Source organism: Sinocyclocheilus rhinocerous, unplaced genomic scaffold (genome assembly GCF_001515625.1).
Source record: "Sinocyclocheilus rhinocerous isolate Xijiao unplaced genomic scaffold, SAMN03320098_v1.1 scaffold492, whole genome shotgun sequence".
Lineage (NCBI taxonomy): Eukaryota > Metazoa > Chordata > Actinopteri > Cypriniformes > Cyprinidae > Sinocyclocheilus > Sinocyclocheilus rhinocerous.
The window spans coordinates 1,254,168-1,277,578 of record NW_015626069.1 but is presented as its reverse complement, the minus strand read 5'-3'; the positions used below and the strand labels follow the sequence as shown (position 1 = coordinate 1,277,578).

At 36.7% G+C, this 23,411-nt stretch overlaps 2 protein-coding genes across 5 annotated transcripts; one reads left to right on the top strand and one right to left on the bottom strand.

The window, feature by feature from the left end:
• The first annotated feature begins 136 nt into the window (after window positions 1-136).
• On the top strand, window positions 137-13,979 carry LOC107710403 (protein NDRG1-like). Of its 4 annotated transcripts, none has more exons than XM_016515179.1 (16): window positions 137-163; window positions 6,601-6,672; window positions 6,780-6,815; window positions 9,173-9,278; window positions 9,407-9,527; window positions 9,610-9,672; window positions 9,757-9,817; window positions 10,024-10,110; window positions 10,215-10,271; window positions 10,350-10,453; window positions 10,540-10,602; window positions 10,687-10,738; window positions 10,900-10,947; window positions 11,346-11,381; window positions 12,279-12,330; window positions 13,082-13,979. In XM_016515179.1, the coding sequence occupies exons 1-16, from the start codon at window positions 152-154 to the stop codon at window positions 13,318-13,320; spliced, it is 1,209 nt and encodes a 402-aa protein (XP_016370665.1). In that variant the 5' UTR covers window positions 137-151; the 3' UTR covers window positions 13,321-13,979. The 4 variants fall into 4 exon arrangements, with proteins under 4 accessions (XP_016370665.1, XP_016370656.1, XP_016370671.1 ...); XM_016515170.1 differs by lacking the exon at window positions 12,279-12,330 and adding an exon at window positions 11,658-11,709; XM_016515185.1 differs by lacking the exons at window positions 137-163; window positions 12,279-12,330 and adding exons at window positions 3,469-3,561; window positions 11,658-11,709.
• Window positions 13,980-14,916: 937 nt separating this feature from the next.
• On the bottom strand, window positions 14,917-18,140 carry LOC107710734 (WNT1-inducible-signaling pathway protein 1-like). The gene is made up of 4 exons (XM_016515573.1): window positions 18,037-18,140; window positions 16,432-16,686; window positions 15,448-15,641; window positions 14,917-15,306 (listed from the first exon to the last, which is right to left on the bottom strand). Exons 1-4 carry the CDS (start codon window positions 18,107-18,109, stop codon window positions 15,007-15,009), a joined length of 822 nt encoding a protein of 273 aa, XP_016371059.1. The 5' UTR covers window positions 18,110-18,140; the 3' UTR covers window positions 14,917-15,006.
• Between the last annotated feature and the right edge of the window lie 5,271 nt (window positions 18,141-23,411).

The window sequence follows — 23,411 nt, the reverse complement described above, 5'->3', positions numbered from 1 at the left end:
GAGCTTTGCAGAAGAGCAAAACATCTCTTTTGTACTTCTCAGCATTATAAGGTGATGCTTTCATCATAGGATTTGTCAGGCACTCAGTTTCCAATCACTACACAGACTCGGCCAGAAGGGCCTGTGGACTCAACCTCTCCAGCTGTGGAAGATGAAGCAGAAGGTGAATATCTGAATTGTTTTTTCCAGAAATTTCATAATCAGTTTTCCTGTTTCCAGTAATATCAATATCTGTGGCCCTCCTGTGGTGCAGCAGTCTTGTTTGCACTTACAGTAACAGTCTCCCCATCTAATAAAATACATGGAAATATGGGTAGGCATTTACTTTGAATGTTGTCAATTCATGCCTGACAAGAATAATTAGAACCTTTCTAGGCTGTTGTTTTGCAGTCAGGAAATATTTGAAACCTAAAGATTCAGTTTGTACAAGATGGTGGCTGGTTACCTTGTACTGTTGCCTTCGGCAAGTTGTTAGTGAATGAGTTTAGGTCCTGTTTTAAAGGTTATTTTCATGGAAAACAAAACAAAGTCAGGTCAGAGCAATTTTCCACTTCAGTAATTGGTTGCATCTTATCAGCAGAGGCAATGACCTGTAGCAGGAATTCTAGCATGTTGCCAGGTCAGAGTAAAATGGACATGGTGGAGCAGAAGGAGTGTTCCAGCAGGTGATCCCTCATGTGAAAGTAGCTCTGGTACAATAACACGTAAATCAATCCACTTTCACAAATTTGTGAAGATGAAGCTGTAAAAATAATTCACGCAGAGTGGTTTATTATTTGGCCGAGGATTGGCCCAGGGTGTGTCTGGATAAAACTGTGAGAAATGAAGAAACAACTGGAATATCTAGCACTTCTCACAGAAAATGCATAAGCCCAGAGGGAGGGAAATGTTTATAAGGGTTTTATGATTGCATTTTTGTTTATGCCCTAAAAGTTATGGCTGTAGTTATTGAGTAACTTTATCATCCTAAACATCAAAGTGAAATGAGCAGTAAAGTGCAATTATAATTGTTGTTCCAGTGACAAGGACTGATAATGGAGATAAACAGATCGAAGATCAGATACAAAATCCTCAGTCAGAAACGACCTCTAAAAATATTATACATGTACCAGTGACACCAATAAATTGATCGCAGAAACTTCCTCACAATCGATAAATGGTTAAGATTTTGTGTAATTGTAATATGCTGGGGGTTCTTTTGCATGTGCTTGTTTATATTGTCTGTTTATGAGTCGCTGTTTGTGTTGTTCCAGAACACACGTTAATGCATAATCCATAATACTTTGATCATACTGGCAAGAGTTTGTGTTGGCACATAATTACCTAGTTCTTCATTTATTGAGTATGTACTTCATGACCTAATTCTGCAACATATTTCATTGTCTGTGAATGAAGCCATCACATTTTGGTTATTGATCCATTGCTTAATACTTACAAAAATGACCATAAACGGCTTTAACAGTCCTATTATGCACCGAAAATAGTGTTTATTGTCATTGTGTAACTTTTAAGACGTCCTATTATCCATTTTAGTAAATCAGTAATATGTGACATTGAACTAAGTAGCACATGCTCTGAGGAACTACGTGATAGGTTGAGGTGAGGCCTACATTTCAGACAGTCCTATAAGTGTTGTCTCATGTCATGTCTGAATCACGGCTTAGTATGATTCATACTACATCTGAATACTGTTATTGCATCACATACTGCATCTACACTAAAGCAGTTTAATGCCGTTTAAGCTGACTGTGACTATGCATGTTAGAGGTTTGAAACAGGAGGACTGGGATATTACTAATTTATAATTATGAATTTATTGTTTGACTAATGTAGATTAAAGTGTAAAATAATGCCTTAAAAGGGAAGAGGTTTGGTTTGTGAATGGGTGGCATGTTGTAGAATTAGACAAGTCAGCAATGGCAAGGTACAAGGGCAAGAATCTACTATACTCTTGTCAGTCAACATTTCTATGTCAAACTAGCCCTCACTGACCTTTCAGTACCTGAAATGAAGGCGTGTAGGCCTTTTATACTGTGTGCCAATACCAGCCGTTATGTTCAGATGATGTGGGCATGTCTGTGTGGTTAAATGATAACATAATGACTGTTTTGTCCTGTTCTTGGATGGCCACTGCAGAAAACAGCCTTTGGTTTTGAACCTCCTTTTATTCTTTTGATTTGTCGGATGCCAAAAGCCTGTAGGGAGAGGGAGGTCAATGTTTATCTATTCTTTCTGAGGCATCCAATAACCTACATGTTGTGCAAACCAGATATGAGGATCTTAAGATGAAAACGGCTCTGTATTGCAAGTACAAGGACACAAATATAAACCAATGTCATTAACCCAGATTCTGTGAAAAACAGAGACTTGACAGAAAGGTGAGAAATGTACACATTTGACCCCCAAATAAACCACAATTTAACACAAAGTTCTGACATAACTGAATGACATTCTTTAAAATGTGTGGTATAATATTTAATTTAAAAAGGCCGCAAGTAAGATTTTTATTTATTTATAGCTGTATGTGTTCAATTGATTTTAGTTTATTTTTCCAGATTAGTAAAATTATTACAAGAATCAAGTTTGTCTTTTTTATATAAACGGAGATGGTAGGTGGATGATTAAAAATTCGTGTAGCACCAGACTCCAAGAGAAACACTGTGTGAGTACACAGAGATATGAACTTGTCAGGTAAAAGTCCACAATCCTTATCAGTTATTATTCTCTTTAACCTAGTTTATTAACCCGAGCAGTGTACTCTTTGATTCAATATGCTTTTGCCTATAAATCTTAAAAGTTTATCTGGTCAACAATGGTTTCAGTATTTTTCCACAACACAATTTCACCTGGCCGACTGCCCAGCTTTACATCAAACAACCTAAAAAACACTCTTATCATCTGACAGTTTTGATTTATTAAAAGTCTCTCATGCTGAACACAGCTTTAGAGTAAATTCTGTCTGCATTTATTTTGCCGTCTTATTCCGTTTGTGGTGTAAACGGTGCTTGAGTTGATCAGCATAATGGTAGTTTCTGTGCAATTGTGAATGTGCTTGTTATCACTGCCTCATATTAGCTAACAACAGTGAAATCATTGTGTGATTAGAGAGGACACACACGCATAGACACATACAAAGGCATGCACTCCTCTGAACAATACTTTATTGATTCAAAAGAATAACCAGCTTTGAGATTATTCTGCATTACTTTTTACAGCAAATGCCAGTATGCAGGGACAGAATACAGATGAACAAATACAAAATAACGTCAACTTCACTAAAAGCTTATTTTCTAACTATTATTGTAGGAAAAGATCAGTCCTATAGTCGAGACAGTTTCCTCAAGTGAACACACCATATCTCATGCAATGCTGTGAAAGGAAGGCATGACTCAGTGAAGTTGCCCAATAGAACGAGGAGTGGGCAGGACTGACTAAACACATCTTTATAAAATTGCCTGCTACATCGTCTCGCGAGCAGCACGTAGTCAATTGTCACCCCTCAAACTCTGCAAAAGCTTTTTAGTTTTGTTGGACTTGTTTTTATTTTGTGGACAATAACCGGTAAGTCATAAAAAGTGCTATTTTATTTTTTAAATTCGTTTTAATGTTAAAATGTTGCCCATTTCATCTAATAAAACCGCACTCCGTATCTAAAACATCTCTGGCGTGATATCGAGCAAGGTATATATTTCTCAGCTTTGAACTGAAGATACATGTTTTAATTAGTCACCGTTTATGATTATACAGCGAAACCGCGATAGTTTTTTTAATGTTGTTTATCGTGTTACGCGCGTGCGTGTGGTTGCACGTGCACATGTATTGCAACAAAGTATTGTGAGCTCGAGTGGGAAAACACATTTGAACAGTGCGACAGATAGCCTACTAACTACTGGTTTTCTGACCTGGGAACCACCGCACTGCATATTTTGTATGTCTTTAATATCTGTCATACACTCAGAGCTCAGTTTACAGTGCTCTCTCCTTTTGAGCGGATGAAAACCACTGTACTAGACTAGAGCCAATCATTTATCAAGCTTTCAGGGTTACATGCAACAGATGCGTGTTTGCATTATCAACACAATATGCTGGATTAACTGTGTATTGCTTTAGTTTTTAGCCTGAGACAGCATTTCAGATAAAGTACAATGTCAGACATTTGTGAAATACTAATAGATCGTTTTAACGTCAAGTTAACTTTTTTCCAAAGCAGATCATAAAGCTTCAGTAGAAGACTTTGTTGCCATTTTGCTTTTATGAAATGATCATTTCAAGTATAAAATTAGGAATATCTAATTATATACGTGAATAAAAACACGGACTGAATGAAAATATGGAATTAATAAATAATATAATTAATTAATTAAATAAAAGCTTGCTCACGACAACGGCAAAGTTTAACTGTGCTCCAATACTGCGTTTCATTTGCACAAAAGCAAAGCAGCATCAAGGCCACTTCTGATATTAGGCACTGAGGTGCATCAGAGCTGGTTTATTTTATTTTAGAATTTCCTTTGGCATCCTCAGAGCAGGCTGTGTAAAGACACCTTTACTCATACAACAGCAGAAGCATCAACTGAATACACAGCAAAATAGCATATGCCTACTACATATGTGAAACATAAATAGGAAAATCAGAGATGATTTTCTATTAGTGTTGTAGGTCAACAAGTGTTATTGCTTAAATGGTGAAGAAATTTTGTTGGACCCCTGCAGTGATTGGTCTAATGCGCATTGAGTTCAGTATCTCTCTCAGTACAAAAATGTGATCCATGAAATGGATTTCAGAAAAGAAGAAGAAAAAAGTGGTTATGGGAAGTGAAACAAAAATGTTCCTCTCCTCTGCAGGGTGCAGCTGCAATGGTGGTTATGTTCCAGCATAAACATTATACTTACTGACATTGATGCAATAGCAACCGAAGTAAACCTTTGAGTCTTTATAGTGTTTCAAAGTTAATGAAAACAAATATATGCACATTTGCACATATTCATACAAGTACACAATGCATCTGTTACAAATTTGTCTGAAGCGTTCCAATACTGATAAATTATTAAATTAGTATTTAATGTAAGGCATTAATTAGTCTCATTTACCATTGTGAACTATAATGGAAACCTGGTCCGGAGAAGCAGACAGGTGAATTTGGATGTTTTGAAGTATAGTGCGTATTCTAGGGCATGGCAGGATCTGTTCTTATGTTGCTCCGGTTTATATCCTGCTGAGACATTACTGAGACTCCCAGGTAAAAGATTATTCAAAAGAGGCCATAAGGGCACACAGCTTAAAAACAAGCAGGTGACCTATTTGCCAGCTAACCGTTACTTGTTAATTAACTTTTCTTATATTTGATTATACATATTTTAAATAAAGTCTCATTAAGCTGATTTCTTCTAGCTTGGTCTAGTATCCATTAGTAATTTTAATTCTCACATGATTATGGTCAGGAATTCGTGTAGGGGTTTGCTGTAGAAACCTCAGCAAATGATGGACTGCACAAATGATGGTTTTTGAACTACAGAAATTCCTCTTGATAAACATCTTGGCTTCGTTCCTATAGAGCTCGACTGTGAATCAAAAAAATCAATCGCTGCTTTTTTATAGGGGCTTGGTACAGGAACACTCCTCGAACCTGTGGGATGATAAGACACAAAGGCTTTCATTTTTTGCTAGTGTTAAAGGGGTGCAGGGACTGACTGCAGTAGCCATGGAAGCAGCTGTGTCAGTGGTTTCCTGTGTGTAGCGTCCAGGCCCACTACAGAGGAAAAGCCTGACATGTGACCTTTAGAAACCTCAGCCAGACAAAGAGCCTGTTCAAGCTCTCATTCCATTTACATCCACATCAACATTCAAACTGTCGTCTTTTGAAATGCATTATCTGCACCGTTTAAAACTAATTAGGCCGTTTTGAAGAGCTGAGGATATAATCTAAAAACAAAACAAAGACATTTATTTGTAATGTGCCAAATATTTCAAACGGCAAAAGACAAAATGTACAAAAGCTGCATCAGAAGCATGCTTTCATACTATTCAATACTGCACAGGAGTGGCATCAAATAAATTTACCCTAGACTTGCAAAAATAATGTAATGAAATGATTGTTTTAACAGTGAAATTATATTAAACATAACATGATAAATGGATACATTGTATATTTTTTGTATATTTTGAAAATTGTTCTTTATACTTTATTTTATTATTTTTATTCACGTCATATTCTTGACAGCCTTTTTTTTTTTTTTTGCACTGTAGGATGAGAAACTTGGTATAAGCATTTCACTTCAATACATCACATGTATGTAATATGTATGGGCATAAAAAACTTGAAACTTGAAAATAGGAAATTGTAAGCATAAAAAATCTGCCATTGTGTAAAAACACCCCAAATGATCCAGAGATACAAAATGTATCTTATTTCCTTGAATCCACTTATGAGCTCCTGTAAAGCTGTTGTAAATAATCATTGCCAAAGCTGAATTACACCACAACAAAAACAAGGAAATGGTAATTTGATACTTCCTTCTGTGACCTTGGAGGAAGATTGTGGTAAATTATTTGATGGTAATAATATGGTTGTGTTTATGTCACCTTTTTCCTACCTCTAGGTGTCCTCATTGAGAATGGATGATATCCAAGTAGTTGAGTCCAAGCCTCTCATCGAGGACAGGGATTTGCAAGTATGGAAAACACACAATTTGTAAAGATTTGTACTAAGTGTACATATTTATGCATGCAATATAGTGAACACATGTTGTGGTAACTTAAACTGTTTTCTCTATTCTAGGGGCTAAGAGAGGCTGTCCAGCAGTTGGTGATTAAGGCAAGATTTTTGGATTTTTATTTATTTTTTGTATGGTGCTCATTTTTAATTTTTTCCTTTTGACTTCATTCAAAAATCTAAGAGGTCATTCTTTGCTGACACCATGGCATTACAACAGTACTGATACAGTACAGATTTGCATCCAACAGGCCTCTCGTGCTGATCCTCACACAGATTAAAGTCCTGAAGTTTGCAGGTCATGTGTTTAATAAGAGTGTTCAGCGTCTAGACCAATGACGTGGGCTGCTGAGGGATACACTGGCCATCTGCCCGAGGCGCTCACGTAGGGCTCGTCCCGTTTAAAGAGATTAGTGCCAGTAGAGAGACAACAGATGTTTGTGTTCAGTCACTATACAAAGCCAAGCGCAAGATGTTTATGTCCTTGTCGGTGTTAAAGATGTTATTTGACTTTCTTAGCAGCTTGTGCTGCAACTTGAGAAAGCTGAAACTAGTTTCTGCAGCGTCAGTCAGTTGATCTTTGACCAGTGGCCTGCACTCAAAGACTTTTCTCAATGACTTTTACAGTGCATGGTGGTTATTTGTCATTGTTTGTCACTAGTGCTAAATTAACTTCAAGAAAGTTAAATTGAAAGTTAAAGTTCAATCCGTTGGCGATGATTTATGATTTGTTGGTTTTAGTGGCTATGCAGCTTCCACTTTTAAACATAGGAAAATGTGTAGAAATACAGATTCTCATTAGAAATGTTATTTTGTCAAAGTAAAGTACTTCCAAAGTAAAAGTTGGATTCTTTTTAAAAATTAAAAGTAGCAGCACATATTTTAGGGTGACCATACGTGCCATTTTCCCAGGACGCGTCCTGGCCAGGATTTGTTTTGGCTTTGTTTTCCTGTTTTCATGCTTGCTGAAGGTAATGATCGAAAAGTAGTTTGACCAATAACATGCAAGCATTGTACATAATGAACCAATCATGGCGTGTGAGAAGGTGGGATCTACGGTCAAAGCGATGCAATTACGCGTACATATTAGGTGTGTTCGACTTAAAAGCAGTGCGGCTCAGACCGATCAGTGTTTGACATCAAAGTACCTCGAGAGCGTTTCGAAAGCATAACCGTCTGTATGGTACTTTGATGTCATACACCGATCGGTCTGCACACGCAAACAAAGCCAAAACCTAGATATTTTAGGCAATATAGAAATCCTGGCCAGGACGCGTCCTGGGAAAATGGCACGTATGGTCACCCTAACATATTTGCCATGACCATGTGCTGAGCTTTTGTGTAGCTCAGTTGCACTTTCTTTTCTGATTTTTATTTATTTTTAGTGATGAAAAACAATTATTCAATGCACACTGCCATCACAATCATCAAATTTTTGTTTGGCTGCACTTGCCTAAGTTTCCGAAGGCCTAGAGTCGGATACTCCAAGCATCTGATACAGGCTGATCCAATTTACGGATGTCGTTAACTAGAATTAACTTGTTTTGATCTTGGTGCAAAGCATGCTGGGAGTGTGGGCTTATGTCGAGCGACGGCAACAGGGGTATAAAACCCTGCGCACAGATGAATATTAGCAAAGTGCACAAACAGGAGCTTACTTTCAATCCAATTTTACCTACTGGTTCTCATCACTACTGCTAATTAATATCAGCAGCCATGGTTCTGGAGGACTCTGATATGGAATTAGTATTCGAGATAGAAGTCGCTGTGAGTAGAAACCTTCATGTTGCTTTTGGTTCATACTTTTTAGGGTTTTTGTTGTCTTAGTGGTTCAAATTGTGCATGAGTAAAGTTTTGATTTTGACAAATTCAAGTCAAATTTATTTGTATAGTGCTTTTCACAATACACAATGTTTAAAGTGTTTATAATATCTTAATTTATTTATGCCTTACAGGCAGATTTATCAGATTTGAGCTTGGTAATATAGTTTACATGTAGTCAAAATCTTTTGTTTTCTTCCTTTTATCTTTTTTTATCAAATAAAACACGTTTATAAAATGTAATGGAAATGTATAAATTTAATATTGCCTGTGTCGTCTTAATTCGGGTTTGATGCTTTGTGAAATTGGTAGATGCAGTTGAACGTTATGAAGTCAGACAGACAGTTTTCATGGACTGTGATCTTACAGTTTACAGATTTATAACCAAAGTGCATAGACTGTTGAAATGTTTGCAGTTGGTCTGTGGTTCATTCGCAGAAAAGTCCTTAAATGTTACATTAAATTGCAAGGCTATTCTATTAAAAGTCTTAAAACTGAAAGGTGTTATAGAGAAAAAAATGTTCAAGTTGTTGTTGTGATAAGTGCTGTAATAATACATTGTACTGCAGATGAGATTAGTGCTGCTTATGATGGTTCAGCAGATGCTGATGAGCGTTTTCTTACCATGTTGCATGTAGGAACATGATGTGGAGACTCCATATGGCAGAGTCCACTGTACCATGAAAGGGGTTCCTAAGGGTGACCGGCCCGTCATCCTCACCTACCATGATATTGGACTGAACCGTAAGATTTTATATATTTTAAACATGATAAAACAGTTTAAAATGTCCCCTAAATCTCTTTGTGTTGCTTTACAATACACATTAATCAAGAGGTTCTTCTAAAGGAGATCAATTATGCTTCTTCAATAGATAAAAGCTGCTTTGACACCCTGTTCAACCATGAGGATATGCAGGAGATCATGCAGCATTTTGCTGTGTGTCATGTAGATGCACCAGGGCAGCAAGAGGGAGCAAACACCTTCTCCACTGGGTGAGTTCTATCATGTGTAGACATATAAGTGGAAATCTTTATTGTAAATTAATGCAGAAGAATAATAGTTTAATTTTAATAGATATGAGTACCCTTCCATGGACCAACTGTCTGAGACACTTCCATCAATCCTTAAACATTTTGGGTAAGGTCTTCGTTTCATTATTTAACAGTTTTAGGAACATTTTGGATTATTTTCTAGCCTAACTGGTTTTCTTAAACCCCACAGACTGAAGAGTGTGATCGGCATGGCTGTTGGTGCGGGTGCTTATATCCTTGCTAAGTTTGCGGTGAGTTTGACTTTTAATCAAACCAGGATAAAGAGCTGAAAGTGTTTTTTTTCCTGTGGATTTTGGCATTCATTTGGCTAGTTTAGCTGCTGAGGAATGTCCCTTGTAAAAAAAAAAAAATCAGCTTGACTTGCATGTTCGTTATTTAATAAATTAGGGTTTAGATGTGTTCAGATGTGGTTTACAAATACTGTTTCCTTTTATAGTTGGATCACCCTGCTATGGCGGAAGGCCTTGTGCTGATAAACATCAACCCATGCGCTGAGGGCTGGATGGACTGGGCAGCACACAAAGTGAGTGCTTACCACTTTGTGATTATAATTTATGTAATATTCATCATTTATATAGTGTTTCAAGCTTTTGTGTCTGTCATGGGCTCATTTTTCTTGAATTACAGATCTCTGGTTGGACTCACGCCATGCCTGACATGATCATATCTCACCTGTTTGGAAAGGTTAGTCAATGTTTGACCCATTCTAGATAATTTTTGAATGGATGAATTTATACTTATTATTTCTTATTATTTCTCCAGGAGGAAATCCAGCAGAACCATGACCTCATTGGCAGATACCGTCACCACATTGTGAATGACATGAACCAGTTCAATCTGCAACTCTTTGTCAAGTCCTACAACAGGTAAACACAACACCGCTACTAAAACATCTTGATAGTTATTTTAGTGTTGATATAACATTTAATTAATATTTTCATCCACTTCACAGCCGAAGAGACCTGGAAATCGAGAGGCCTGTATCTGGTGGCCATGTCAATGTCAGAACTCTAAAGTAAGTCTAAAATTGTCCCAAAAAATACTCTAGACAATGGGGGACGAATTTCCTGTAGTAATGACTTTGTCGCTCTGTTTTCAGGTGTCCTGCACTCCTGGTAGTTGGAGACAGTTCCCCAGCAGTGGATGTTGTGGTAGGTTTAAGCTTAATTTAGGACTGATTCACTTCATTATTATTGCTAGACATTTTATAAGTATTTTTTATTTAAAATCTTTAATCTTGCACACTGTTGCTCCACACTTCATATCTGCTGCATGTGTATTTAGTGGTTTAACACGTCTGTTTTCTGTACAGGTTGAGTGCAACACAAAGCTGGACCCGACCAAAACCACACTGCTTAAGGTGAGTGGACTCCATTGAAGCTGGCATGTATTTATAGCCCATATGGAAAAGTCAAGCACTGATAAGATTCTGATAGCTCCGCATTATCTAGTGACTTAATTTACCCAGGTAGTGCAGAAGCGGTCCACGCTGGCCAGCTCCAGGGCTGAACCCTACCTCTGCTGACCTAATTTTCCACAGCTCGCCCTCAGGTGGACTAAGAATTAGGTTTATGGCGTCTGAAATGGCCTATTAATCACCGATAAGTAAAAATAACTTTAAAACCAGTGGAGTTAATGGAGCGCTAGGTGTTTTAGACACCTGTGTGAATGGCAGAAACAGAAATGAGAAACAAGCAGTGACGCATTTGTTTTTCATGCATTTTAAGTAACATTTTTATGTCCCTTCTCTTTCTTCAGATGGCTGACTGTGGAGGCTTGCCCCAGGTCGACCAGGTGTGTATTTATAACCTTTATGACCATTCAGATTCATTTACAAGTTTGCTCAAGGCACAGGATGATCATGAGGGATGAAGTGCGCCATAATCTCATTACGGACAGCGATGGCATATAGTTCTCAGTTCTAATACTCTGCTCGCCACCTGCTTCTACCAGCTGTTAGAATCCATCTGGTTTCACAACATATACTTAGGCAAATCTGTTTTCCACCTTGACCTGATTAGCTGTTTTTGTAGTCAAATAAACTGATTTCTGCTTTTATTGTCTCCTTAGCCTGGGAAGCTAACAGAGGCTTTCAAGTACTTCATTCAGGGCATGGGTTACAGTAAGTATTGATATTGTCTTTTTGTTTAATATAGTCTCTATTTGACCATACAGCTTTGTCTTTATAAGGAATACTCATGGTACATTGCCTGAACTCCTTCGTTCACGTAAAATTAACATATAACATTAGCAAATAGCAATAAATATGACTGGACTGTGCTGCCCTCTAGTGGTGAGATTTAATTTTCAACCTGACTTGCTCAACTTGAACTTTTTCTTAAAGCAAAATGTCTAATTTATAAACAACTGCAAAAACTGCTGTTCTTTGGAACTTTCTATTCATCAAAGAATTCAGAAAAAAAGTGTACAAAAATATTAAGTAGCACAACTGTTGTCAAAATAAGAAATGCTTCTTGAGCACCAAATCAGCATATTAGAGAGATTTCTGAAGGATCATGTGACACTGAAAACTTTAAGTAATGCCTGCTGAAAATGCAGCTTTGCATCACAGGAATAAATGAATCCATCTGGTTTCACAACATATACTTAGGCAAATCTGTTTTCCACCTTGACCTGATTAGCTGTTTTTGTAGTCAAATAAACTGATTTCTGCTTTTATTGTCTCCTTAGCCTGGGAAGCTAACAGAGGCTTTCAAGTACTTCATTCAAGGAATGGGTTACAGTAAGTACTGATATTGTCTTTTTGTTCAGTATACTCTCTGTTTAACCATACATCTGTGGCTTCATAAGGAATGCCCACAGTGCATTGCCTGAACTCCTTCGTTCATGTAAAATTAACATAACGTTAGCGAATACTAGCAAGATATATGACTGGGCTGTGCTGCCCTCTAGTGGCGTGATATAATTTTCAACCTGACTTGCTCAACTTGAACTTTTTCTTAAAGCAAAATGTCTAATTTATAAACAACTGCAAAAACTGCTGTTCTTTGGAACTTTCTATTCATCAAAGAATTCAGAAAAAAAGTGTACAAAAATATTAAGTAGCACAACTGTTGTCAAAATAAGAAATGCTTCTTGAGCACCAAATCAGCATATTAGAGAGATTTCTGAAGGATCATGTGACACTGAAAACTTTAAGTAATGCCTGCTGAAAATGCAGCTTTGCATCACAGGAATAAATTACATTTTAAAATATATTCAAATAGAAACAGTTATTTTAAATTGTGATAATATTTCACAGTATTACTGTTTTTACTGTATTTTTTTGTTTGAATAAATGCAGCCTTGGTGAGCATAAGGGACTCTTTCAAAAACATTAAAAAAATCTTACCAACCCCAATTTTTTGAACAGTAGTGCACATAGTCATATCAAGTATTGTAGCAAAATACACTAAAAATACATTTAAAACATACACAGCAAATGTAAAAAGCTTTAAAATAAGTATCCTAATCTTTCTTCCTCTGTTTCTTAGTGCCCTCTGCCAGCATGACCCGCCTGGTCCGTTCCCGCACAGCATCCGGCTCCAGCGTCACTTCCTTTGACGGCAACCGCAGCAGGTCGCACACTAACGAGGGCAACCGCAGTCGCTCCCACACCAACGAGGGCCGTGCCCGAGCCCACACCTCAGACAACCAACGCACACATTCGCACACTGACAACATGGACAGTTCTGTGGACCAGGCTCCCAAGTCCACCGAAGTGTCCTGTTAGACTGGTGACCTTGTCTCCGGTCCATCTCACATATGCATTAACCTTTCTGTTCTGACTGTGCTGCGCTGCCACTAACTACACACGCAACAGGACCGCCGCATGCCGCTGTGCTGTTTCCCTCAGGGGTCTTGCACCATTTTATTTGTCAGAGGGCATTTATGCCAAAGTGTCTTGTGTTTAAGACTATATTTCCTGGGGAAATGCTGAGGAAGGAGTGGATAGAGTGGATGAAGGACAGGATGATGGAGTTATTTCTTTTTTTTTGCACCCTGCGCAATGGCTGTCTTGATGTTGTTGTTGTTGTTAGAGGCAATGCAGCACAGAGACATTTTGATGGTCATTATCCAAGTAAGCTAGGCACTGAGAAGGGCACATTTGTACATTTATGTTGATCTCTAGTCTGCAATTAATTTTCTTTTGTCAAGTTATTATACCACTTTTATATGCTAGATTAAGTGCATATTTAAGTGTATAATCTGTTTATGTTGAAGTAGACCTTATTGAATGGAAAAGGGATTGGTTGACCACAGAGTAGAGACGGTGGTATTTTTTCATGATGCTAGCCTACCTTATAAAACTAAGGAATAAGCTCATAATGTGTTTATTTGCATTTTCCTTGTCGGGAGTGTCCCATTATTTTGGGTTACATTTGTAACTCAGTGATTGATGCTCTCGAAAGTGATTTTAAATGATTTTTACAGGATCATATGTTTGAAAAAAATCTTTATTTTAAATTCAACAAAACCAATTTGTAGACATACGAATACAGGAAAATGACTGTATATGAGTGATATTTTTGTTGTTTTTTGTTTGTAATGATGATGATGATTTCTATGCAATCAAGCACAACAGAACAAAATGTGCCATGGAATCCTCTACTTGGACTGGATGCTTCTTTTCTCAAGGCTTTGAAAGAGTAAAACGAAGGATCGCTCAGAAAAAGATAATATAAGCAACTCACCTGCTCTTTCACACACACTAAAACAAATGCTTGCAGCTTGGTAAGGCACCCTGCTTTGTAAAGATGTAAAACAATCTGATGCACTGCATTTTTAATGGAATAACCGTTTGTATTTATTAAAAAAAAAAAAAAGGAAAATAAAAAGCTGGTTACTTAACCTTTTTTGTGTGTTTATTAGATAATTCAATGAGAACTGTGTCTATACAAAACGTTACAGTACGTGGAAAACCAAACTTTATAAGGCAAAACTCACTCCAAGAACTAGTGTCATTTAAGAGCATAAATGTGGAAAAGGCATGACATTACAAAAACGTAATTATCAATACATAAAAGCAATATACATTTCTTTTTTATATAGACTTTGTATAAATTAAAGATTTTAACTACAGAAGTCAATATGATATTGTCTTTTTACATACCTATAGTTACATCATTTGTACAAAAGGATTTATTTGTCACAATATGACAAAAAATTTGATAATCTTGGTTGAAATAACTCACAGCATATGAACAATTTGGTTGCAATAGGCCACATAGTCTTAAAATAGAATATATTAGGATATATTGGTTTATTTCAGTTTTTCCAATAGGAAAAAGTCTTGTATAATAAAAAAGGCCAAAGATGATGGTCAATTAAATAATAACTCTTGCTCAGAAAAAAAAATAAAAAATCTATGGCTTTCACCCAAATCTTTCTATTGACTTTTCTGCAAGGTCTCATACATTCAGTTTCCAACCTCAACTTTCTCATGGTACTGTTCTAGACCTGTAAATATGTCATTAGGGTTTTTACAGCTCAGGTTGCAGAAGCAGGCGTTAATCCACATGACCCGCCAGCTGAAGCCGGATCCGTTCGGGCACTGAAAGTCGACCTCAACAGTCTTAGATTTGTAAGGGATGCAGCACCGCTCATCTATACACACTCCACAGTACTTGGGCCAGTAAGTGTTTGTACTGGTGCAGCCTGAGATAGTGAAGTTGTGTGGCTTTTCCTCCCTGTAGATGTTCAAGCACTTCTTTCCAGGCTTATGGAGAAATGAAAAAAGGGCCAAAAAGGCACAGGGTCAAAATTTATTTATATCCTTTTATACACTACAGTCATTCATGTCACTCTCAAATGCAAAATTAATATTACATTGAATCCGATGTTTATGTTCTTGATATACCTTGATGTGCTTTGTGATGTCCACTTTGCATGGCCGGATGTTGCAGAGTCTGCTTTCTTTGACCATCTGGCACTGCTTGTTGTTGTTAGTAATGCGTAAAGACACTCCACGGCCGCAGGTCTTTGAGCAGGGACTCCAGGAGGTTGTTTGGGTCACACAGTTCTTGTGCCGGTTGTCCTTTACACTAGACAGGGCTGTAAGAATGCAAAGACAATGAATGCTTTCTTCATTTCTGAGTTTCAGAAAATATCACCGTTTCCTGCTTTTAACATTGATAATAAAAAAAGAAATGTTTCTTGAGCAGCAAATAAGCATATTAGAGTGATTTCTGAAGGATCACGTGACACTGAAGACTGAAGTAATGATGCTGAAAATGTAGCTTTGCCATCACAGGAATAAATTACATTTTAAAATATATTACAATAAAACAGAGCTATTCTAAATTGTAATATTTCACAGTATTACTATTTTTTACTGTACTTTTGTTTGAATAAATGCAGCCTTGATGAATGTAAGAGACAAAAACATTAAAAAATCTTGTGCGTGTGTAGTGTAGTGTAACATTACAAAATCTTACCAATCCCAAACTTTTGTACATTTACATTTTTATATAATATAATATAAACTTATCATGACTACAGAATGCATATGTAGGCTAATATAGACATTTCCATGAGTTTTACAGGTCTGGAAATTCTGACAATAATATTTGTTAATTGTCTATCTTTGAGTAGAAGGATCAGTTTCTTTCTAGTTTTAATACAGAGCTGTGAAGTAACATTTTTATATAAAGGTTATAAACTACTGTCTAAAACTGTTCAGCCTTGTTTAGAATCAGTTTTCACGTGCATGATGCAAATAACATGACTGCAAGCAAAAGAAGACAACACAAATCCCATGTTCCAACCATTATCAACTAATTATCTGCCCAGAATGAGTTTCCAGATATTTTGTGGGAAGTTTGTGAGACGCCGGAGCTTATACCAGCCATTGTGTGTCTTGGTGCTGTCTTGCGTCCCCTCCTGGACTCATCACAGATCCACTGCTCACAGCAACGGCCGGGGAGTTTAACTCGCCGTGGGTTCTGGCACCAAACCCTGGGGGGCTGAGACTCATTACACAGCGAGACACATCCGATCGCCCCATTCACACACAAACACTGGTATTTGCAATTGGGCTGGAAGCTCTGGCCATTGCGATAGATCACACCATTGTGCTCACAGCCAGTGCCTGGCAGATCTGGATAGCAACAAAGAGCAAAACGAGTCAAGTTCATCAAATACATACTGGATACAATACCAAGAAAAGTATGTGATGTGCTGTGTGAAAACATATGCTAAAAAGGTGAGCAGAATGTATTATAATTCTGCTCAGAATCCCCTGGCTTGGTTTATCTGGGTTCCGCCACCTTAATCCACCCTTTAAATCTCCATCGTAATCTAATCTAAGACACAGTGTTAATAAGAAGGCTGTGTTAGTACAAGGACACTTACAGGCACATACTCCGTGTCTCCGACATAGTGATAACACTTGTTGCCTTCTCTAGTGCAGCTCAACCAGGTCTCGTCCCATTCGTCTGTATTTGTGATATCACAAATCCCGGAAAATATGCGATGTAGTCCAAACGAGTCGTTCATTGTAGTTTTTGAAAAGTGATTTCTGTTAAATAAAATATCTCCTTTTGAAGTGGACTTTGAGCTTTGTAACTTTGCAGATCTTTTTTATGCTCAAACAACAACATTACAGACTAACTAAAGTTGAAAAAGTGAAAACGCATAATAGGACACCTTTAAGGCAGGTTAAGAACGCTCACTGGGTGACAGTTCTAAGTATCAAAGAGGGTGGCTGTCTTGTTCAAAGACATAATGAAGGGAACTCAGTTTTAAAGAATTTCCAGTGAATCAAACCAATAAAGGATATTACGAGTCTGAATACTAAATATGCATTTTGACAAACATGTTAATTTCAGTCCACAGGGCGGCAGTATATTCTCACACATGAAATTTGTTGTTAAGAAATTGCATTCCTTAAAATGCGTGCAACATGAGGTCATTGAATGCTTGCCACATATAATTAAATTATCATCTATAGCGCATTTAAATTTGAATGAATCAAGATATGGTAAGAATTTAATGTGGAAAAGAGGGGGATTAGATGCAAATTAGATGCACTGATGCAAATGCTGTTACATAACAAACCTCTGATAAGGCGTCTCATTTTCACTTTGCTAAAGAGTACAATATACTTGAAGAATTGGATTTTGAAATGCTCTATTTCATTATGTGGTTTGTTTTATTTTAATTTTACACAACATACAAATTTTCACTTGAAAATTTTATGTGCAGGCACCAAGCAACCTTTTACAGTATGTTAATGCAAAAGCAAATAGGCTATTAATCATTAAAAATAGCATTTTAGGTCAAAGATACAGCTTTCCACCGCATGTTAAACTGTCTTCTAAACTGTTTTAAATTAGTCTAAACTAAGCGTGGCGTTTTACTAATGCATTAATTTAATCTAATAATTCAGATACTGTAATAAAATGAATAGACATAAATAAATAAATAAATAAATAAATATATTTCTTACCTGTGGTACACAAGCAAATAGTATAACCCACATCAGAAGCCAAGTCATCACTGATCCCGCGTGATAAATGCATTGAATCCAGAATTAGATGTTTCTTGAAAAATCGTCCATACGCGAGCAGGATCCATTCATTTAGAGCAGCACACACACACACACACACACACACACACACACACACCTTGATACTGCTGCTGTAAAGTTGTCATACTCGGATCCCTAATGACGTCAGAGCCTATGACAAACCCACCGCAGGCAAGGAATTAATCACGTGATTTGGCCAAACTAGAATTTGAGGTTGACTATTAATTCTAAGTAAGTTTAAATGAGCGAACTGTTGAGGTTCTAAGCTTTACGTCTCATCGCATCTTAAAACATAGTTTTGTGACATAGTTGTTATAGCATATGTGTAATGTAAAAAATACCGAGTTTTGCCGATAAAGCGCAGCAAAATTTTGCTATGGTTACCCCAAAGGCTAAAACGTGCATTTTGTTGGCTAGCATCGATTGCAGCAGCTCTGACTTGTAATTTTTGTGATTACGGAAATGTTGTTTGCAGTTTTTAAAACTGTTGAAACGTAACGTTACATACATAGGCCTACATGTATTGAGTCATGTGAACATAGCTCAAGCCCTAACTCCAAAATCCGTACCCTGAGAACATTAAATGGATGCACGGAAGCACATTTTGCCTTTCTCTGTGAGAGCCTTCCTTTCTAAGAAAAAAGATAGATGGATTGGACTTAAACAGAAAGAGAGCAAAAGTTGCTCTTTTCATACCCTGATATACCTAATGGATTTCACTTTGGCACAGTGTACAAAATGCCATTCTGAAGTTCAAATATCAGTTTTCCCCAAAGAGTGCTGTATTTCATGTCTCTGGGGAATACATTATAAAACATTGCCTTTAAAGTAGACTTGAGTTTAAGTAGCACTTTAAATAGCACTTTATGCCACTTGATGGTCAGATGGAAATCATAACCACACTGATGACATCATTGTTTCTTGTCAATAAATGCCTTTATTTAACTAAATGGAATCTACTTGTTATATTGTCTACGTAGCTGAAAGTCGATTGTTGTGTGATGCTTTATTCTTGGGAAATACAAGGATGAAAAACTAATGAACACGTGAGAACAAAGAGGCTGTTATTTCTAACACAGAGCTACACAAAGTTACTAACTTGCTGGCAAAGTCAGTGAAGTGTGTTAGTTTTTAAGGATAGGCAGGTGCAGACATGCTCAACTTAAAGATCTGAGTGTAATAGTTCTGCTTCAAAAGGAAAGTGCATTTTACCCTTTTTAGAGATGAATTGTAATATATGGGTGTAAAGTTAAACATGTTGTAAACTGTCATTCTCAAGTCATGCCTGATATAGTAGCCTTTGTGAGAAAGAGTTAAAGACAGAAAAAAAAGTCACAGAAGATAAATGAACACAAAAGATATCAGTTAACTCAAAACAGCATTTCCAATCTTAGTTTTTTTTAGTTAAATACAGCACAAAGCCCTCATTAGACTGTCTTCAACTTTTTGGCTTTTTATGATCAAAACATTCTGAGAAGTCAAAGTCCACTTATGAAATTCCCCGTGCCTTTAAAGTCAATCAAAATAGGAAATCCTTTCTAGACATGGGGAAAAACCTTTACAATACCAAGAGGGAAATAGACAGGTCCCTTAAAAAATTCTCTGCATTCTTTTTCTCTGATTGCTTATGATTAAATGTCCAGTCATATCTCACTTATTATAGTGACAGCTCATTTGTCATCCCAGCATGAGCAATGTGAACAATAACAGTGTGTTCTATTTAAAAGCTCAGATTCCTCTGAACATTGCGGCTTTGAGTCAAATGATTTGATTTAACAGGAAAAGATAAACAGATAATTAAACTGATCTTTTTTTGTGTGTCAGATTATTCTTCCTTTCTAAGTTTTATTCAGGTAACATATTGATTCATGATCATAAAAATACGAAATAATCATTTAAACTGTGAATCAAAATCACTGAGCATCAAACAAAGCCTTTCTACTATTCAAGACCCTTTAACAACCCATATGCCTGGTACTTTCACTTAAAACAATAATAGATAAATAGATGCATGGGCACCTGTAAGAAGTTTAATTCACTTTAGATAAAAAGCATCTGCTAAATAACATTTCCAAACAGCAACCATAAAAGTCAATTCTATTTTTATTTGTTCTGATAAAACTGAATATAAAACACACACATATACAAAAAAATGCCAAAGGGCACAGTAGGTCTGCACTTTCCTTTTTTGGCTTGCACCAGATTGCCAGGCTCAGATGAGGCAGAGAAACTAGGGTGGATGCCAAAGCCAACAAAGCATGGGAGAAAGCCACAGTCCATTGCACCACAGAGAGCTAGTACTGGCATTGAAGCCATGGTGGCCTAACCCCTGCATCCAAAAGAGAGTTAAACAGCAAAACTGCACTTTTGTCCTGACATTTTAGATTCTCAATAGCTCATTAGATAAATAAGGGGCCAGATTCATCTGTCTCCATTGTTTACAAGGCTCTGATATGTTTTATTAAAGCACTCTACTTTAGACTCACTTGTGAGGAAAAAAATGACCCAAAAATGAGTGTTACATTGTCTTAATTTTTACGTAATACTCCAATATTTGGCCCAGTGTTTGTTCCAACTGATTAACATGTTATATGCTAAAAAGGGAAATTACAATTTCCTCTTTTAGCATATAACATGCAATCAGTTCCTATATTGGTGGGCCTATGTAGTACGTGGTTATATTAAAGGAAAAGTTCACCCCAAAAACTTCCTCATAATGTAGATGAGTTTGTTTCCTCGTCTGAAAAAATGTAGAGAAATGTAGCCTTACATAATTTGCTCACCTATGGATCTTCTGCAGTGATTGGGCCTGTCAGAATGAGAGTTCAAACAGCTGATAAAAATCAATAATCAAAAATTAATAATCCAGAAGTAATCCACATGACTGCAGTCCATCAGTTAACATCTTGTGAAGGGAAAAGCTGTGTGTTTGTAAGAAACAAATCCATCATTAAGACATTTTTAACTTCAACTGCTGCTTCAGGCTAAAATACAAATCCTCTATACATACTATTGCGTTTTCCAGTGGTCTCGTCTGAATGAGGAGAGAAATGTGCACAGATCAAGCACCATTTACAAGCAAAAACAGTCCAAAACAGTTCCAATCAATTATGTTGGTGGATTTTGATGGGAGAGGACAACATTGACTTTTTACTGGAGGAAGAATTTGTATCTTGGTCGGAAATTACGGTTTGAAGTAAAAAAAAAAACATCTTGATGAATTCGTTTCTTACAAATATGCAGCTTTTCACTTCAAAAGACGTGAACTGAAGGACCTGAGGGTGACTTTTATATGATAACTTTTATATGACTTTTATATTATAAAACTTTATGTCCAATATAAAATTGGAAGCAAAACCAGTGGAGAACAGTGGGTTAACCTGTCAGTCTATCCCATAATGAGAGCCTTCATTATGTTGAGTCTTTTTTACTGCTCTTATCTTATGTCATCAGCTTTTTACCGCTCATTCCACCCTTGCTCTGTGGTTAGGATATTTGTTTACTAAAAACACCCATAGAATCCAGTGCAATTTTCCAGTAAATAATGAATTTACAGTCAAGCCCCCTGAACTGCACACTGATGATGTTTGAGATATGACATCAGAGAGTGACAACAGGAATATGTTGACCTGAAGGAGATCTATGAAGTAATCTAAATGATCTATTGGGGGGTTGAACTCGGAGCTCAAATCAAGCCTCGGGTTCGAGTCTCCATTGAGGACAGCAAGCCAAGTTAGTTACCATTAACAATAATAGACTGGATGGGCAGGCGAACTCCAAAGGTGAAATAAATATTTTAAAGGCCAAAGGTGAAGTAAATATTTACATGTAATGCATTAGTGTATGTTTGTATGGTTAACATATTTCTCAGTACACAAATAAAAATGGGAAATTTCGCTCAACATAATCTGGGTCTTAAACAGTCTTCAAAATATTTTTTTTGCCTTAATACTATGACATTGCATTTGGTGGAGTCTTGTAGGGAGCTTAGCTGTATAATCTGTGTTTAGATAGTTTTGAACTATTTGTGAGAACTGTCCTTGCTCTGTATGCTCCCCAGAAAGTGTCAACATAACCCAGCAATGAAGGTCTAGCTGTAGATCGACAACACACCTTAGAATTGAGAGTAATTATTTTTAGTCAGCTTCACAGAATCAGTAGTCAAATTAAATTTCTTTTTAGGAGTATTTAAAACTGGGTTTCCATTCACTGGGATGCATGCACCTTAAATTAATTTATTGGTTGTAAATAATTTTATTTAGAGCTTGATGACTGAAACAAGTCTCAGTTCTCAAGGCCTGATTTTCTACCGAGTGTTTGGAACTCATGGAAAATAAATAAAACTGTTTAAAAGTAGCACTGTCTGTGCTTTCAGTAACTTTACCAAAATCACCCCTTTATAACTACCATCATTGTTTGATTGTGGAAATAAATATGGGTAGATTGTCAATAGATATTCACATCCTTTTCCATTTATGGACACCATTAGTCAAAGTACTAAATGAGCTGATCTGTACAAAGATCAGAAAACACTGAAACAGTGTTCAGTTTGTAGTCCTAAAATAAAAATTGTCCGAACAATGGGTTTTCTATTTTTCACTTCTTTAGAAGAGTGGTTTTCAAATTATGAGTCAAAACAACATCTGTAGTTAAAGGATTACCTCACAATTACAAAAATTACAAAAGCTTTCAAGCGTTAAACATGATACAAAAAACATGCTCATAAATCATCAAAGGTAGTTTATACAACTTGTGTCTTCTGAAATCCTATGACAACTTTATGTGAGGAGCAGCTGGAATTTAAGTTTTAAACTTATTTTGTGTATAGTGTTCAGCCATATCTGAAAAGCAAATCTCTAGGAGTCAAGGCTTTATAACATATTATTCTTCAAAGACATCTAGTGTTGAGAGGGATGAAAACAATAACAAATCTGGTCAGATGATTTGTCCCAGAGATTTGTGTAATTCATTGGACAAACTTTATAATCCTTGTTAGCTTTAGTTTCAAAAATGTCTCTTGACAGTCCCTTCAAGTACTGTTAAACACAAACCTTATTTTACTCATAAATGGCAATGTAAGATAACAATGTAAATTTAAGGGGGTCTGAATACTTTCCGTACCCACTGTATATATAGCAATGGCTAAATTATAACTGTTATTTAATGTATCACATCACAGTCCAATGATAAATTATAGGAATGCAAGAACAGAGTAATTCGCCGCATTGGTCAGTGTTTTCCTATCTGAGGAATTCACTCTTTCCATCCATGTATGGTCAAATTCAGCCACATAT